Source organism: Oncorhynchus masou, chromosome 27 (assembly GCF_036934945.1).
Source record: "Oncorhynchus masou masou isolate Uvic2021 chromosome 27, UVic_Omas_1.1, whole genome shotgun sequence".
Classification (NCBI taxonomy): domain Eukaryota; kingdom Metazoa; phylum Chordata; class Actinopteri; order Salmoniformes; family Salmonidae; genus Oncorhynchus; species Oncorhynchus masou.
Window position 1 is genome coordinate 53,695,186 of NC_088238.1, and position 18,171 is coordinate 53,713,356.

An 18,171-nucleotide genomic window follows, 5' to 3' on the forward strand; every position below is an offset into this window, starting at 1 on the left:
TATTAATGCATGCATTCATTTATGGTTATCACCGGATGTGTCTAAAAATGACCGTTGATTAGTCAGTTTTACCAAAATGTTTAATACATTCCCCAGATAACCAGTCAGACAATTATTCAGATCCTTCTTTTTATTACAAGGCTCATTGAGGACAGAATGCATATCAACCTTTTGCCATGTACAGGTTGAATACAGGGCAGATACTCGAGAAACAAGAAAGAGGGAAGACAATGAAATCAGTCCCTTTAAAAAAAAGAATTGCTTGTCCTCACCCAAGCTAACAAAGTACCACCAAAGGGTATTTTTAACGTGTCCCCTATACACACACTGACACAAACATACATGTAAATCATTGCAATAGACAAGGTGTATTCTTATTCAATCACTTTGCCATATTTAAGTCCTATTTTTGTACATTTAAGTGCCGAGTCACAAAGCTTCTTACAACCTGATTCCGTGGCCGCTCCAAGCTCAGATGGAATTATTTCACCTCTCCTTGCCCATCCCCTGTATGCCAACAAGCCCACTGCGTCAACTAGGGCTGTGTCTGAAAACATCTGTCAAATCCTTGCTTCCTCCGTCCTTGTTTCCTCAACTCTCAAAGCGCATTAGAGAAGATCGAAGGCCCCCCTGGACCTGCAATGCGCTTTGAGAGGAATTGAGGAAACAAGGACAGAGAAAGCAAGGATTTGAAAGTCAGTAACGTTTTCACACAGCCGAAGTCAGCAACACAGGCAGCTTAGGTTAGAGGAAGTGATATTCAACACTGATGTCCCTTCCTCTCCACATAACAACTGGACAAATGCTGCCATTTGGTTCTTTGAATGAGACAGTTAAGTCCATGGGTTGTAAACGGTTGTCATGGTAAGTGTAGTTTGTCGTTCACACTCTTTTGTTGCCTGTCGTTTGTTCCAGCTGTGCACTGGACAACTTTACTTTCACTGTTGTTGGAATCCGATAGGACCCTTAACAACTACAGTTGACAGTTAAACAATTAAAATTAATGACAACCAATGTGCTACTTTTGACAAGCTAACAAACAAGCACAGATGGAAAAACAGACAATCCCTGAGTTGTTCTTTTTCCTGGTGGTGATATTTCAGAGGTCACTGAATTAAGGGCGAGTGAGGGGGTCATTTCAGAGGTGGTTAATTTGGTGATTTATTTCCTGATGCTGTTGCCATTTTTTTTATGTAGTTAATTGTTGTTAATTGTTGCATAAACCTTGTAATATGTGAGTTACTGAAATGGAAGCCTTGCATGTGAAATCTTCTATAAATAAAGCTAGAATGCTCTCATAAACTAAGTGCTTCAGCTGTAGAAGGCAATCCCTCCACAATCATGCATGACTTCAGAATTCCCATGCAAAATGACATTCACGTGGCATCGTTTCATTTTATCAGTGAAGTAGAAAAAATGGCCGTAATTACAAACATTTTTTGTAAAAACCACGTGTAAAAGTGCTTGTAAAAGTAAATCATAATAATTCAAATATTCAACACTATTTACATAGATTTTTGTGTGTGCAGCTTTGTTTTGCTAATAAGATCATCAGAAATAGCTGTGGGCCATTGTAACAATAGTGCTGTGACACTGGAGAAGACATGGAAGATGAGATCTTCTAATTCAAGAATGAAACAAATCTCTGGAGGACGCCTATTTACCTCATTGTAAACAAGGAATTTCCTTTTTAAATAACGGGATGTAATTGAGTCACTAAAGATGATCACATCTTTAAGTGTTGTTCATTGTCTTTAGCAATTCACCTCAAACACCCTCTCATTCAATCACCTGCACACCCAAATCTAGGTTTAGTACATTTTTGGGACAGGAAGTGCTATATTGTATGCTCGCTGAAACAATCACCAACTGTGCCAGTCGCTGCACAACTCATGACAGAGCTCTACCAAGCCTTGTTTCTAACTTCCTGAGAAAGAGAGACTTGGAAAGGAAGGAAAGTGGGGTGGATAGAGAAGAACCACGCCTGGCGCACCTCGTCCTAGCGGACAAAGAGGCCGGCAGTTGTCTGTCCCAGTGCCGTGTGTCCGTGGTCTTGTGAGGAGAAACAGTCATCCGAGTGGACGAAGTGCAGGGCAGTCTGGTTGTAGCTGAGCAGGGCCTGCTGTCTCTCGTCGGGGCCATACACCAGAGAATGAGGGTGAACCTGTTGAATGTGTCTCTTGATGGTGCTGACTTTGAGAGTGGCTAACGTTGCCCCGCACACCATACAGATCAACCCGTGTCTCCGGCAGTCATAGTCCATCAGAAACTCCATCCTCCAGCGCACCTGGTAGTTCCGCCGCTGGTCCTTGCCCGGGTAGTGGCCGTGGCGCCCCGGAGTGGCAGGCATGGTGGTGACCCCCTCCTCCTTCTTTACGGCCTTGGTGGTGGCCATCTTGGTGGTCCGGTTGTTGTTGTTGTCGGCCATCTCTCTCGCCACAGGGAGAATGACAATGTTACTGGGGTCCACTTCTGTCAGAGAGAGGGGGGGGGGTCAGTCAGTAAGAGGGCAGAAACCATTTGGTGAATCACTTAGTATTTCCTCTTTCTCTGAAAGTAGCTACAGTCTGTCTTTTACATTGGTTGGAACTTAGAATATTTACCTTCTTTCATCTGCACGGCAGGGTTGTCTTCCATGGGAGCCTCTTTGGTCCAGGCCTCGGCCATGGCATCCCTCTCCTCCCGGGCCAGGCTGGTGCTCTCAGGGTGGCATTCCTGGATGTGGCGGCGGAAGCTGCTCACCTTGGCCATGGGCAGGGCTTGGGAGCACACCATGCAGAAGGTGCCACGACCCTGGGGTCCGTAGGCCACCATGTAGTCCAGGCGCAGCCGCCAGGGGAAGCCCCCACGGAGACGCCTCTTCCTGGGTTGGTGGAGAGGGAGAGGGGGTATGGGAGAGGTCATCTCTGGAGCTCCACCAACGCTATCAACCACGTCCTGTATCTCGGATAACGCCTCATCGTTGTCCTCTGCATACGTGTCTGAGCCGATCTGGATGGTCTCCAGGTCATCAGAGAAATCCACCCCAGCATCTCTCTCGTCTTTGGTGTTGGGTTCAGATTTGATGAAGTCGTTTAGAGGGTCGGATTCTGATATGGAGGGATGGGGCGGGGTTGAGGAATGAGAGTTTAGTAAGGGATATAAACACTGAGAATACAAAACATTAAGAACGCCTGCTCTTTCCATAACATTGACAGACCAGGTGAATCCAGATTAAAGCTATGATCCTCTACTGATGTCACTTGTTAAATCCACTTCAATCAGTGTAGATAAAGGGAGGAGACGGGTTAAAGAAGGATGTTTAAGCCGTGAGACAGTTGAGACATGGATTGTGTATGTATGCCATTCAGAGGGTGAATGGGCAAGACAAAATATTTAGGTGGTTTTGAACAAGGTATGGTAGTAGGTGCCAGGTGCACCGGTTTGTGTCCAGAACTGCAACGCTGCTGGGTTTTTCATGCTCAACAGTTTCCTGTGTATCAATAATGCTCCACCGCCCAAAGGACATCCAGCCAATTTGACACAACTGTGGGAAGTATTGGAGTCAACATGGGCCAGCATCCCTTTGGAACACTTTCAACACCTTGTAGAGTCCCTGCCCTGATGAATTGAGGCTGTTCTGAGGGCAAAAGGTGTGGAGGGGCAACTCAATATTTATTTTACCTTTATTTAAACTAGGCAAGTCAGTTGATAACAAATTCTTATTATTAATGACGACCTAGGAACAGCAGGTTAACTGCCCTTTCATGGGCAGGATGACAGATTTTTACCTTGTCAGCTCTGGGATTCGATCTTGCAACTTTTCGGTTACAAGTCCAACTCTTTAACCACTAGGCTACCTGCCGCTCCGTATGAGGAAGATGCTCCTAATGTTTGGTATGCTCAGTGTATATTCAAGGATATAAATGGCTATTAATCAGCGTTTCAATTGTTATCAGAACAAAAGCCCTTTTAGATCAGTGCTGCAGAACAAATCTATGTAACTGGTTTACCTTTGTACACCGAGACAAACAAATGTAACAAAAATAAAATCAGTCCTACTCACTTCAAACCACACACATACAGAAGCTGATAAAACGTCCTAAAGCCACAGTGACTGAAATGAAAAGGCTGCAATGCTAGCTCACCATTAAAAACACATTTTATTCAAGCAACTATTAAAAGCTTGACGTTTCGGCCCTCATCAATGCCCTTAATCATAACAATGACAAAGAGGAAGCCACAGTTGCAGAATAACTCCCTTCCCGGTCCTTTTACCACCCCCACGTCCTACCTCCCTCAGTCTCACCATGTGTCTGGGCCCAAGTCTGCAGGATGCAGTGCTTCTCCTCCGAGCTGTAGACCAGCGACTGGGGGTGGATGTCAAGCACGTGGCTCTTGATGTGGTCCAGGTGGAGCGAAGGCAGCGGGCGGCCGCACACCATGCACACCAGCCTGCCCTCCTCCGCCTGGTACTCCATGAGGAACTCCTGTCGGAACCAGGCGTGGAGCGAGTCGTTCAGGTAGCGCTCCAGGGTCTTGGCAGAGGGCCCGGGGAGCTCTTCCTGCTGGAGGGGGACTGAGGGAGGGGGTGATGGGGTCGGAGACCGGGGCTGGAGTTTGGGGGACACCATACCACCAGGTTTTCCTATGAGAGGTAAAGTGGAGAGGGGATATGCAGTTTAAATGTTAAAGTAAATCAAAAAATATAGTTTGACAATCACATAAAAATGTAATACGTAACCATCTGTAAAAAGACAATTCAGGTTTAGATCATTGGTACAAGAGCAGCCTTTTTTCTTACGACTCCATAAAGCCACTGCACAATGACATCACCCTCTTACACGACTGTAAAAGTGGATCTTGGCCGTATGAGCATGACTGTACAACATAAACACTTAACAGACATGCTCATACTGCCACCAACTGCAAGATCCTGAAACTCTTTATCATCAAACTCGGCCATGACATTTCATTCCATCCCAGTCTCCAGAAACCCCCACCCACCGATGGAGTGGTGAGCACAGTCCAGCAGCTCCTCCTCCTGTCCCTGGGAGATGGCGGCCACCCCTCCGGCCGGACAGTACAGCCTCTGGCCCCCCTCCAGACTCAGGTGGCTTTCCCAGCCCGAGCGGATCACCTCCTTGTCGGCCGCGCTCCACAGTAGAGAGTCCGGGTGCTTCTGTCTAATATGCCTCTTGATGGTACTGAGTTTGAGCGTGGCCAGCGAGCTCCCACACACCATGCAGATCATGCCGTGGCGACGGGGGTCAAAGTCCATCAGGAACTCGCTGCGCCAGTACTCGTGGTAATAGCGCCGATGATCCCTGCCCGGGATGCGGCTGAGGCCGGGTCGGGAGGCGCATTGGACCTTCTCTTTGCGTCCAGAAGGGCCCGGGATGGGAGAAAGGAGGAAGGGGGAGTCCGGACCCTCGGTGACACTCCAGTAGCTGGTGCCCGGGGACCAAAGGGGGGTCACCATCTCTTCCTCGTCATCATCGCCCACCTGGCCATTGGTCAGACCATCCTTCTCTAGGAAAGAGAGAGTGTGTGAGAGAACGAGTTAAGAGATTCACATGCAATAGGTATAGGTTATTCCAGGTAATGAAGCAGTACATTTCAAAGCTCTATAACGTATAATTATATTTTTATTTCTCAGATGGCTCTATCACATACCCCGACATTACCAGATTTATGTATTCCGTTAGAAATAACCAGACACAATAATTGGGGTTCATAATAAAATCGTTAATCTGTGGAAAATATTCTATTTTCGCACGGAACCCCCGCCATCAGAAACCGGGCAGCGACTCCATTTAGACGAGTTAGCCGCCGCTAGTTTCCGCTGGGTGGCGACTGTGCATCACAGCAAGCAACCAGCATGGTATTTTGCCTTTGTTTATAGTGGAGCCACTGAGACAAGAGGGCCATGCTGCTTGATGGCATTGTCCGTCACACAGATTAACTGTGACAAAGGGTGGAGAGCAGACTAAGGGTCGAGTCTCCGTACTCTCGAAACAAAAACATTACAATCTTTACCTCCTGAACAGTGTCCCAAGTCACTTGGCTCTTGCGTCGCTTCCTCCTCTCCGCTTATTATTAATGAGAGAGAATCTGCCTGCTCAGCACACGGAAGGACCACAGGCTCGCTCTCCCCGGTCTCTTTCTCTTCCATTACTCTGCAACGTTACACTATTTACTAATGTTTTCAATTCGCTCTGATAGGCCAGGTAGGAACTGTATTTTTAGAGAATCGTTCAGCACGCGTTTTGCAAGCTATCTAGACCACGAACGGACACATCGCTTTTTGGGTGCCCCTCGTCCCCCCACGCACTCAACCTGGAGCAAAGTTAACTTTTCATATATCGCCACGATATTTGGTCGGTTTTATATCCTTCTTCGGGTGTGAGCCTATCCTGTCCATGATGAGCTATAGCGGCCTCTTGTTTGTATTTTAAGGCTCTGCTTGTCTTCAGGGTGGGGAGCCGAGCTTGGGGCCCCTGGGGCTCCTTAAGGGGCTCCTGGGTAAATTTAAAGAGACAGTAGCGGCATTCACGCAGCGACACGCACACCCAGGGGCCAGATGTGTGTAGGTTAGGTTTTACTGCAAAATTAATTGGACAAACATGTAACACTTTACCATGGTTTTGTTTTCTTACTTAAAAGACAACGGTTAATTAAATAAGTATGGGGGGGGGGGGGGGGCTGTTGAAATGTCCCCCCAATGGGTGTCCATAGTCAGCCTACTTTTCCACTATTTATGAATAATTCCTTCTGTACACTGATTTCTGCATAATCTCAGTGAACATCATTACAATGTATCTTGCGCTGTCATTACTTCGTGTTCATTATAGTGAACTATTGAGGTATTGAGAGAAATACTTATATATTTCCCTTGTGCAAATATTTGCCAAAATGCTCAAATTCGCAACCATGGATAAATATAACACTGGTAGCAACATTGTCTATAATTTAAATATTTGGAAATGTTGCATCTGTCAAATGTTCTAGAACAGATATTAAATGACAAATTCTTTAATTGATTGGATTCTAATTTATTGATTGGTGCAGTTTTCCAACATGGTACGATTATATTACCAATAGTCTAGAATACAACTTTATTATAGCGTGGTGTGGCATCTTGGAGACACAGTATATGGTTAGAAATTGCTCAATTTCTTTGACGATCTATAAACCAAATTTTGTCCCCTGTTGTGGTAGTACGGCTTTAAGAGGCTTGTGTCTGTCCACGCGACGCAGTTTACACACAAGCAGCAAGGTCCCACATCCTGGTACTTTTCAACGTTGTCAAGGAAGGCATCGATAGAGAGAAAGGCTGGCTCGAGGGAAGTAGCTGCTGTGTCCTGACAATATATCTGTCCAAACGTGCACAAACTATCCCGGAAAGTTAGGTCTAACTACCAGGTAATGCAAATGCATGTTTTTTCACACCTTTTCAACCATCCTACTCTTTCACCGCTAGCTTAGATTTACGCTTTTCTATTCATTTAGACAAGGAACACACACAGACAGACGCCAGTCCGTGAGGACAGGGGAGGAGGAAGAAATTGTCCATTGTACGCTGGTAGAGACATAAATATCACCAAATGTGTCACATTTTCCGGTGGGTTTTCGTTTGAATTTGTGGCTCTGCTTTAGCACTCGTCCGCACACTGCATTTGGTATTCGTATGAGAATAAATAAAGAATGAAAAATGGCACACGACAGACATAATTTGTGATAGACGGAGGACTTGGTTTAAAGAGACAGTGCCATTTGTTCTCTTCCTGGTTGTTGTGCATGCTCTTTGATGCTGGCTGTCAGAGAGCGAACACAGCCTGCATTTGGATGCGTTGCAGGATTCATATGCCAAAAAAATATTACATTTGTACAGCCTAAATTAGGAACCACAAATTATTTTATTAATTAGGCCTATATAAATCAGTTAAATAGGGTGTGCACAAGTTATTTCTTGTTGACTTTAATCAAATAAAGGACGCATCTAAGCCAGCCAGAAATTGTGTTAATAAATGCCAATACTTGACAATGATATAAATATATAATTTACTCTATTGAATATTTAGCTTTAATTTTGGGATGGACAAATGGGGTGCAACCATGTGGTTTGAAGAAGTATGTTTATTAATTTGGTTCTAAACTGGCAGCAGTTAAAAACAACTTCAAGATGTGATATATGTCAGCAAACAATCAAATTTCCCAAGATCTATTAGATTCGTATATTTGTCTCGCTAAGCGTGTTGTTTGTTCTAATTTTCAGGACCATCCGTTGTCTGTTAATGTCAAGATGTGGCTGGTGACCACCAGAGATGGGAGACGGACATAACAAGACCTATAGGATGTTACTCAATAGCATACGACAATGTAGGCTAAAGGCTGACGGCATCCATATCAGGTGAACATTGGACGAAGGAGAGTGGGATGAGTGAAGATTCTGCAGCCAGCACAGTTTAGTGAAGAGCACAAGAGGTGACCAATCAGCAACTAGCATGCCAACCACCAAGGGAACTGGAGGGGCTGGCAGCCCACGGGGTCAGCGCTACCGTCCAGCCTCAGAGTTCGACGATGCCACACTCGCCCAAAAGAGAGAGTACTGGAAGACCAAGAAACGAGAGCAGAGGGCCAAGCTGTCAGAGGTCAAGAGGGCAAAAGATACAAACAGAGTGTGTAACTCCTTGGGCAGAAATGCAGTCCATAAGACCCTAACCTCTATGGTGTTGAATCCCAGTGCCTCTTGTTCAATGGCAGGGTCTGCCCCCACTTTGTTGAATAGCGATGGCTCCTACCAAACCAATGTCAGTGGTGCACCTGTAGTTTTATTAAAGGGAAAGGGTTCTGCTGTCTCCTATCATCTGAACCATAGTGCTGAAGAAGAGGACCAATACTCTTCCTCAGCAAACCAAAAGGAGAAATGGTTCCAGAGGATAAAACTTGACAAAGTCTTGCCTCCGTCCCCAACGTCCAGTGCAGGTCCAGGAGAAGGTGCGATGGTCTGCAAGATGGCGGTGAAAAGTTCCCCAACAGGGGGCACTGTGATCGGAACGGTTACCTCAGCCAAACCCAACGGAGTGCTGCTCAACAGTGGCTCCTCCTTGCCTCTGGGAAGAGTGGCTGTGAGACCCTCAGGTTCTGCAACTCGCCAACCACAGGGCGGATTGACTGTTCTGAATGGCAGCTCTCCTGTAGTGTCAACACAGAAGCAACTGGCCACCCAGAGTGTATCAAGGCCTGATGCGCTAACTGAGACGCAAGTTACAGTGCGTGTTCAGCCTGGACCGCTAACTGCTAACTTTACCTCAGCGTTGCCCATCGTGACCAATCAGCCTACCCCTGCCCTCATTCCCAAACCAGAGGGAAGGCCTATAGGGATGAAAGTAACACAACTAGGTGGGACAAAGCGTGCCCCGGTCACAGCCCAAGAAGTTAGTTGTATCAACAACACATCAGCTACACTGGAGATTGAGGAGGACAAAGCCACCAAGCGCAGAGAGAATTGGCGCATCAAGAAGCGAGAACAGAGAGCGAAGCAGGCGGTTAGGTTAACGAAGACTAGAGAGAGAATCACGAACATGGAGATAACGTTGCAAAAAGCTGGAATGTTACCCAACGTGGTCATTGAACGTCCTCCGTCTGCTTTGAGTGGACAGGGCCATAGGCAGTGTGTTAATAGAGTCAGGGTCCCGTTCATCTCAGCCGGACGCCTGCTGAAAAACGCCAGAGCAGTGGCTAGCGTTGTAGTCAAAAGGGAGTCTGAGGATTCAGTCCTGGCTAAGCTAACTGCAGTCAACGCTAATCAACAGACTGTTCAGGTAAAAGTAGAGAATCCGCAGGACGCTGAACCAACAATGCAGACTGGCATGGCATCGAATGTCATTGGTTTTAAACTAGAAGGGGAACCAAGCAGAAGGCTCCTTGGTCCAGGGCAGTTTATCAACACTAGCCAAGGTATGGTCCGTTGTAGGACTCCGAGACAGAGGTTCATTGACGCCCAAAGGAATTTCCTGGGTCAGAGAAACATGAGAAAGTCCCCCTGTCATGCGACAGCCTTCAAAACCTGCAACGCACTCCGAGAGGACCCAACGGAGACACCCGAGCAGAGGGTGGCCCGGAAGCGGGAATACTGGCGTGTCAAGAAGCGGGAACAGCGAGCTAAGCTGTCAGTGGAAGTCCGAGCTAAGATGAAGGAGAAGGATGCTCTGATGCGAAGAGTCAACCGGTACCAGAGCATATTGGAGGATATGAGGAAGGCGAGAGCGGCGGGCTGCAACACACTGCCACAACCAACAGGAAATGGGCCTACCCACACCAGCGCCTCAGAGACCATTGGAGGGTTCATCAAGGAGGACGGTACATTGACCAATACCATTCCCCAAATGTATCTCATTACAGAAGCAAAAGAGACAGGGGATGAAATTGGTGTCATCGGTGGAATGCCTGTTAATAATTCATTTACCAGCCCTAACATACACCGCCAACACCAACTGCTTCCCCAAACCACTGGTGATACATCTAGTAATGTGGTACATCAAATACGGGTCAACCCACCACCTCTAATCCGTCCTGCTCAAGTTAATGTCTCCTGTCCTCCCATCAGCCTGTCAATCAGAAAGCCTCCCAAGTTAGTTTCAGGCAGCCCCCCGAAAAACCTCCCTAATCCACACACAGTCGTCCAGCCCCAGAGTCGTATCACCCTCACACACCCTCAAAACATTCAAAACACCTTTCCTGGTTTGCCTACAGCGATACCGAAGCCGGCTAGCTGGGTCATGCAGATGGCTGTCAAAGCTTCTACAGCATCATCAGCGCTCAACTTGGACCCAAAGCTAACAGAGGAGGAAAAGATGGCTAAGAAGAGAGAGTACTGGAGGGTAAAGAAACGAGAGCAGAGGGCGGCCCGAGCCACCCGCATAAGGCAAGGAGTTCAAGCTAGGGGAAAGACTGCCTCACACAAGAGGCGTAACCAAAGGTTAGCACGATTAGCTGTCAACAACACACTGACTATCAAGCCTCTCTCAAACACAAGTGTGTCCACGTCTCCACAGGGAGACCAAATCAAACAAGAGAGAGAATCAACCTCAACAGACGCTCCATGTCCTCCACTGGAACAACCCCTCTGTGTTGATATCAAACCGTCCCGGTGTTCACCGCCACCACAGACCGAGCCACCAGACCCAGCCTTGAGTGCTGACAGCCAGGCCACCACTCTCTTGGTGGTGGCTTCTATGAAGAAGCTGCTGGAGGAATCGCTCAGCACTGTGGCTGACTGGAAAACAGAACAGCCAGACTGTATTACAGAACAGCTGCCTTGTAAAAGTAATCCTCAGACATGTTCCTACAAGGATGCTTCTGTCCAGATGGAGGTCAAGCCAAATCTACCTCTGCTCACCCTGGAAGATGAGGAGAAGGTCTCCCTGTCTGGTGACCTATCGTTGGAGGTCAAAGGATGGCAGGTGGACGCTGACGCCCTGCCATCCTGCCAGGTAACCATTTGTCCATTGAGTCCTCATCCTAAGGACTCTCCCTTGTCAAGTCCTTGCACTGAAAGTCTGTCTTTCCCAGCTCCCCCTCCCTCTGAACCCCCCTCTCACACACCCTCACACTCTTGGTCCCACACGGCAACTTCCAATGAACCGCCCCTCCCTCGCAGAGCCCAGAGGCTGCGTGCCAAAAAAGCAGGACACCACCACTGCTGCTCCCCAGAACCCCCGAAGCTACACCATCAGCCTCAACAACAACAACAACCACCTCATCAACAACATGAAAATCAACAACAACCACCTTATCAACAACCTCAAAATCAACTACAACTTGAGCAACATCAGCACGCCCCAGCGGTGACAGGCCAGAATGTGACTCTGGAGAAGAAGAGGGAGTACTGGAGGATGATGAAGAGGCAACAGAGAGCTAGGACGGTCAGGCAGGGAGGAGGGGGGCTGAGACGGGGGGACTACGGCAGACGACTGGCCCTCAAAGCAGCACAGGTGTGTGGATGTCATTTGTAATCTTGATATTACATTTCATCACTGCAGATTTTGTCATTCACAATGGTAGCCCTATACCTATCATTTCAATTAAATTTGAGGCAGAAGTATGTTTTAGGGTTATGTCAATTGGAGTGTGGAACTGATGTAGTTTGCAAAGCATTGTCGGTGCTTACAGCATGTCTTCTGGTCAGGCCCACTGTCAAGTCCAACTGAAATACCATGAACCTATACTGAACAAAAATATAAATGCAACAATTTTATAGATTTTACTGAGTAAAATTCTTTAGGCCCTAATCTATGGGTTTCACATCACTGGGTATACAGATACGCATCTGTTGGTCACAGACAACCTTTAAATAAAAAGTAGGGGTGTGGATCGGAAATCCAGTCAGTATCTGGTGTGACCACCATTCGCCTCAAGCAGCGCAACATTGCCTTTGCATAGAATTGATCAGGCTGCTGAATGTTGTACCACTCATCAATGGCTGTGCAAAGTTGCTGGATATTGGCGGGAACTGGAAAACGCTGTTATACACATCGATCCAGAGCATCCCACACATGCTCAATGGGTGACATGTCTGGTGAGTGTGCATGCCATGGAAGAACCGGGACATTTTTAGCTTCCAGGAATTTTGTATAGATCCTTGCGACATGGTGCCGTGCATTATCATGCTGAAACACGAGGTGATGGCAGGATGAATGGCACAACAATGGGCCTCCAAGATCTTGTCACGGTATCTCTGCCAACAAGAAAATGTAATTGTTTTCGTTGTTTGTAGCTTATGCCTGCCCATACCAAAACATCACGCCACTCTGTTCACAACGTTGACATCAGCACACCGCTCATCCACACGACGTCATTCAGTTTAGATTGGCCTTTTACTGCCCCCAGTACAAGGTGCACCTGTGTCATGGTGTTTAATCAGCTTCTTAATATGCCACACCTGTCAGGTGGATGGATTATCTTGGCGAAGGATACATGTTAACTAACAGGGTTGTAAACAATTTTGTGCACAAAATTTGAGAAAAGCTTTTTGTGTGTACGAAACATTTCTGGGATTTTTTATTTCAGCTCATGAAACATGGGACCAACACTTTTGCATGCTGCGTTTTATATTTTTGTTCAGTCTAATTGAGGAAGAGGGGGATATATATGGGATATATATTCTGAGAACTGGACAAACCTAAACAAGTACATTTTTGTAAAGATCAACAAATAGATCAAATAACCTTGGTTATAAATGATTCTGTATATTGTGTCATAAAACTAATGTAAACGTATTCATTGATTTGTGTTTCAGGTTTCGAATCTCCTCATTGTGAAGACACACACACAGAGACCAGTGCAGAGAAGCGGAAGCTTCGGTCTACATACAGCACCATTGCTCAAACTGCAGTCCTCCCCACTTCTCCAGCCTATTTCTCCCCAGCCTATATCTCCCCCTGCTTCTGGACCCAAGGCTAGCCTCAGCATGGACACCAACATCCCTACACTTCTGGTTGGAGACCCCACCACCTCCAACATGGGACAGACATATGATACAACACAGCTCAACCCTCCTGTCAACTGTACCAGTATCTCCAATTCACCCATTGGTGACACAGGGTCCCCACAGACATCTCATAGCTTCAGTACCGTGTCCCTCCCTTTTGGAGGTGGTGTCACTGTCCCCCCATTGAGTGAGGGGAAAAAAGACGGGCTGCTATTGGTGGAGAACCAACAGGAAGCGGCCCCAGGATCGAGCGCTGACTCGCCCCGCGTTCTAAAATGGAGACTGCGAGTGCAGGAAACCTCAGACACCGATACCTCACCCATCGCTACTCTCACACCTCCTCCCAACCCGTTGACTAGCATAAAACTCTTACCCATTCAGTCTCCCAGTCAAACATCCTCTTTCACCCCAACACAGACTCCTTTCAAATATCAAGGTGCTCAGATTTCTCAAAGTGGGAATGTACAAAATGTACGATTGCCGACATTGCAGGGGCTCACCAAAAGCCCTATCTACATAAGCCCAATGGGTCCGCCCAAGCCAGTGCCGGGGGAGTCGGAAGAGGAGACTCTGAGGAAGAAGAGGGAGTACTGGAGGGTGAGGAAGAAGGAGCAGAGAGCCAGGAAAGCAATGAGAGATGGGGAGATGACAGAGAAGAGGCCCTCGGTCAACTGGCAGCCCATCATCCCTAACACTCATCATCCTCAACAGCTGCTTGAGGAGATGGAGACACAGGTAACATTTTCAATGGTCAACATTTCAAAGAAAAGGCCATATGAAATTGTAATAAGTCAGAATTGTATGTTTAACCATTGACTGAACCGTAACTTTGCTTAAATGATGCATTGATACCAAGGGATGAGGATTCAGCCTTGGGCAACATTCATTCCTCTTGGTCAGGTAATGTTTTTAGGGCTGACTGTAACTCTGTTTTCCTCAACCAATGGAACAGGATCCTGACCGGTGGTTCAACACCTCCGAGGACTCTGAACTACGTCTGAGGTGAGAGACACGTTTTCAGACTTCTCTCTGTTTCTGTTACCTCAATGTGTGTGTTGGTAGTAATCATAACTGATGTCCTTTTTTCCATAGTACTTCCACAGAGACAGACATGGGCTACTTTCCTGACTTTGGCCAAACTGAACCTTTAGAAGGTAATACATTTGATACTTCTAGGTCTTTTAATCTAGCTATGGGCCTTTCTTAGAGTAACCTTATTGCCTTAGTAGAAAATGTGGCAAACAAGCCCAAATATTTATACAAATATGTTGGACCCCTGGCTAGTAGAAAGTCATCATGGACTAGTAGAACTTGCAGTCTACTGGCCTGACTGACAAGTTCCCAAAATCTTAAAGTTCCATGTCTCACAATATCACTATCTTTCCTATAGACGAATCAGAGCTCCTTTTCCTAAACGACGATCTTGGCGACAACTATGACGGCGCCATCTCGGATGTTGTATGGAGGAATCGCTACCTCATGGACTACGACCCGCTGAACCAGCTGCTGGTGTGCATGGTGTGCGGGGAGCTCCAGTACTCCCACAGCCTGGAGGGGGTGAGGGCCCACATCGACGAGGCCCACCCAGATACCCTGAGCCTGGAGTCCCCGGAGCACCTTCGCATCCTAGAGGCCTGGGACGAGCAGGTGTCCAGGAGAGAACGCTTCTTTACCAGCCAGCTGCAGCAGCACAGTGGGACGATGGGAGGTAATTAGGCTGTATTATATTAGAGGGCTCAGAGTTCTTCCTGTTCCTGGCGATGGGGAAATTTGGTATTGAGTATTTCTGTTATATCCAAGCACATTTTGTTTCAGGGGACAGTGCCAACCTCCCAGCAGAAGTAATGGTTGATACAGAGGACTCGTCATACCCGACGAACAGCAAAAGCTCCAGAGCGATTAAAAGACTCTGAGGGCAAAGGTGAGCATTTGAGCCTTCATAACTGTACAGACACCATCCATGTCTGTATATCATAATGTTGACCGTAGCTCTCTGTATACCAAGGGGTGTTTTCTTGTCTGTCTGTAGGAACACGTTTTCGCGACACATTGTTTACGTCCTACCTACTTGTCCTAATTTGCAGAAGCACAAATAGCTCAATTCCAGACAGCATAAAACAATAGAGGAAGTGAAAACATTTCTGCTGTTTTCTTTTGTGTATTATCTTTTCCGGAGCAGTTCCCCTACAAAGGATGAACTAAACTTGGAACTGTATATCTGTATAGGGGACATGGAACGACAAGAGGCGAGCTTTACCTCATGAACTTTGGGATAGACCCACACATCTACACACACCCACGAATGTATCTTCTTGCTGGGTTTTTTCCCCCCTTTCCCCCCCCCCCCCAATTTCGTCGTATCCAATTGGTAGTTACGATCTTGTGCCATCGCTGCAACTCCTTTTCGGACTCGGGAGAGGTGAAGGTCGACAGCCGTGCGTCCCCTGAAACACAACCCAACCAAGCCACACTGCTTCTTTGACACAATGCCCGCTTAACCCGGAAGCCAGTTGCACCAATGTGTCGGAGGAAACACCTGACGACTGTGTCAGCATGCACTGTGCCCGCACCCCACAGGAGTCGCTAGTGCGCGATGGGACAAGGACATCCCTGCCGGCCAAACTCTCCCCGAACCTGGAAGACACGGCCAATTGTGCGCTGCCCCATGGGTCTCCCGGTTGCGGCCAGCCATGACAGAGCCTGGACTCGAACCCAGAATCTCTAGACCACTGCGCCACTCGGGAGGCCGCCTTGATGTTTTTGATAGCGCAATTTTGTAGCGATAATCATTCACTACTACTACTACAACACCATGTCTCCTGTGCCCTAAACCAAAATAATATATCAATGAGGGATGTCACTGGGCTCTATAATGTCGCTGTGCTGTATAACATACTAAAGCACAGTCAGGGCTCTCCCTCAATACACAGCACAGTGTTAACTTAACCTCCCTATTATGTATCCATTACAAACAGGTCAGTGATGTTCTTCAATCTGAATGAATGTGTCCTTACTCCTCAATGTACCAGGATCTATATGATCCAGGTTTTTAAGGGTAAATAGCAGACCTGTGAATTTGACTTAGGAGACCATGCGTCTATTGAAATGGTCTACAGGTGATCAATTGTTCAATGATTGATATTCGTCTGTACATACAGTACATTTTATAATTTTACTTAATGATATGTTTATTTAATATTTCTCACAAATACTATCAGTTTTGTATAAAGTTTTGTACTGTATTAACAATTTGTTATTCAGGTCCAAGACCATCAGTTTTATTTCTTCCCTTTTACATTACATTACATTTCACAAGGGACATCCTTGCATGAGGGTTTTCTAAATATGTCCTAAAAAGTACTGGTATAATTATGTTTCTTGCAGCATACTGTATCTACAAGACTGACTCTTTGAAATAATTATTTGACACACAAAACATTGTTTTCATAAATCGTTGTTCTGGAATATATAATAATGTTCTTCCTTTTAATAAATGTAAACATTGTTTCTGTAATGCTGATTTGACAAATGTATTTCTGCACTGTAAATACAACACACAATCGTTATGTTTAAAGGGGTGGTGAAATGTCAAAACCCTTTTAATGTATTTGATTGCCGATCACATTTTGTTTCTAATCTGATTCATATTTCCTTGTCTATTTATACTGTATACATTATTTTTAATGCCTTTTATTTAGTCTGAACAATCAGTCAGTGGCACAGATATAGATTATTACATTTTTTTATTTAATTGTATCCCTGATTTAACAATCAATTATCAGCATATGTATTTTTTATCACTTTTTAAACATACAAAAAAAATATGTAAGATCCATTGGCCTGCTGCTTGGATGTTTCTATACTTCCTATATGTAACAGAAAATGTGTGGAATGGACTTCCATTTGTGGTGGTTTTGGTTCACCGATATACTGACAATTAACGTCCTATAGAGCACGAAGCTTTGGAAGTCAGTCTTCTGTGGTCTTAACAGACTGAAAATGCATTGAAAACAGATTGTACTGTGATTAACTTCTTCTTGTACAGCTGTAAACAGACTGTAAATGTACAGGGGACACTGACCACGCTGTATGATGACACCTGATGAGAATGTACCTCTTTGAATTGGTTCCTACCTTGTCTGTTTTAAAAGGGAATGTTCAAATGCCTTTTCGGTACTAATAAACCCTTTTTTTTTCTATCTTTTAAAAGTGGTTCTGATTTATTGCTAGCTGGCACTATCAAGGAGGGTGTATGAGGCCGTAACTGTATCCTCATTGTCAACAATACTTAAAGATAAGTCAATGTGCATCACCAATTCACTTCAACTGTCCAAATGTTTTGAAAAGGTGATATACAATGGAACAAAAAAGTATTTAGTCAGCCACCAATTGTGCAAGTTCTCCCACTTAAAAAGATGAGCGGCCTGTAATTTTCATCAAAGGTAACCAACTATGACAGACAAAATTAGAAAAAAAATCCAGAAAATCACATTGTAAGATTTTTACTGAATTTATTTGCAAATTATGTTGGAAAACTTTTGTTATTGACCAAATACTTAATTATCTCAATACTTTTATATACCCTTTGTTGGCAATGACAGAGGTCAAATGTTTTCTGTAAGTCTTCACAAGGTTTTCACACACTGTTGCTGGTATTTTGGCCCATTCCTCCATGCAGATCTCTAGAGCAGTGATGT

General features: G+C 45.8%; 2 protein-coding genes across 5 annotated transcripts; one reads left to right on the plus strand and one right to left on the minus strand.

The window, feature by feature from the left end:
• Positions 1 to 115: 115 nt before the first annotated feature.
• Positions 116 to 6,489, minus strand: LOC135516412 (zinc finger translocation-associated protein-like). Of its 2 annotated transcripts, none has more exons than XM_064940703.1 (5): positions 6,019 to 6,489; positions 4,987 to 5,511; positions 4,289 to 4,627; positions 2,604 to 3,089; positions 116 to 2,469 (listed from the first exon to the last, which is right to left on the minus strand). In XM_064940703.1, exons 1-5 carry the CDS (start codon positions 6,152 to 6,154, stop codon positions 2,000 to 2,002), a joined length of 1,956 nt encoding a protein of 651 aa, XP_064796775.1. In that variant the 5' UTR covers positions 6,155 to 6,489; the 3' UTR covers positions 116 to 1,999. The 2 variants fall into 2 exon arrangements, with proteins under 2 accessions (XP_064796775.1, XP_064796774.1); XM_064940702.1 differs by having other exon boundaries at positions 116 to 2,472.
• A 752-nt stretch (positions 6,490 to 7,241) lies between these two features.
• On the plus strand, positions 7,242 to 17,673 carry si:dkey-28a3.2 (uncharacterized). 3 transcript variants are annotated; one of them, XM_064940706.1, is made up of 8 exons: positions 7,242 to 7,404; positions 8,258 to 11,978; positions 13,283 to 14,209; positions 14,427 to 14,476; positions 14,567 to 14,628; positions 14,865 to 15,182; positions 15,290 to 15,395; positions 15,504 to 17,673. In XM_064940706.1, the coding sequence occupies exons 2-7, from the start codon at positions 8,487 to 8,489 to the stop codon at positions 15,385 to 15,387; spliced, it is 4,947 nt and encodes a 1,648-aa protein (XP_064796778.1). In that variant the 5' UTR covers positions 7,242 to 7,404; positions 8,258 to 8,486; the 3' UTR covers positions 15,388 to 15,395; positions 15,504 to 17,673. The 3 variants fall into 3 exon arrangements, with proteins under 3 accessions (XP_064796778.1, XP_064796776.1, XP_064796779.1); XM_064940704.1 differs by having other exon boundaries at positions 7,243 to 7,404; positions 15,654 to 17,673; XM_064940707.1 differs by having other exon boundaries at positions 7,243 to 7,404; positions 15,701 to 17,673.
• The last annotated feature ends 498 nt before the right edge of the window (positions 17,674 to 18,171 follow it).

Bases quoted from the DNA above. Each gene is read 5' to 3' on its own strand.
- LOC135516412 (XM_064940702.1), bottom strand. From the start codon at position 6,154: ATGGAAGAGAAAGAGACCGGGGAGAGCGAGCCTGTGGTCCTTCCGTGT. The intron at 5,512-6,018 runs GTAAAGATTGTA...TCTCTTTCCTAG, and splicing joins CTTGGGACACTGTTCAGGAG to AGAAGGATGGTCTGACCAAT. The intron at 3,090-4,288 runs GTGAGACTGAGG...CCTCCATATCAG, and splicing joins GACTTGGGCCCAGACACATG to AATCCGACCCTCTAAACGAC.
- si:dkey-28a3.2 (XM_064940706.1), top strand. From the start codon at position 8,487: ATGCCAACCACCAAGGGAACTGGAGGGGCTGGCAGCCCACGGGGTCAG. The intron at 11,979-13,282 runs GTGTGTGGATGT...TTTGTGTTTCAG, and splicing joins TGGCCCTCAAAGCAGCACAG to GTTTCGAATCTCCTCATTGT. The intron at 14,477-14,566 runs GTGAGAGACACG...TTTTTTCCATAG, and splicing joins GACTCTGAACTACGTCTGAG to TACTTCCACAGAGACAGACA.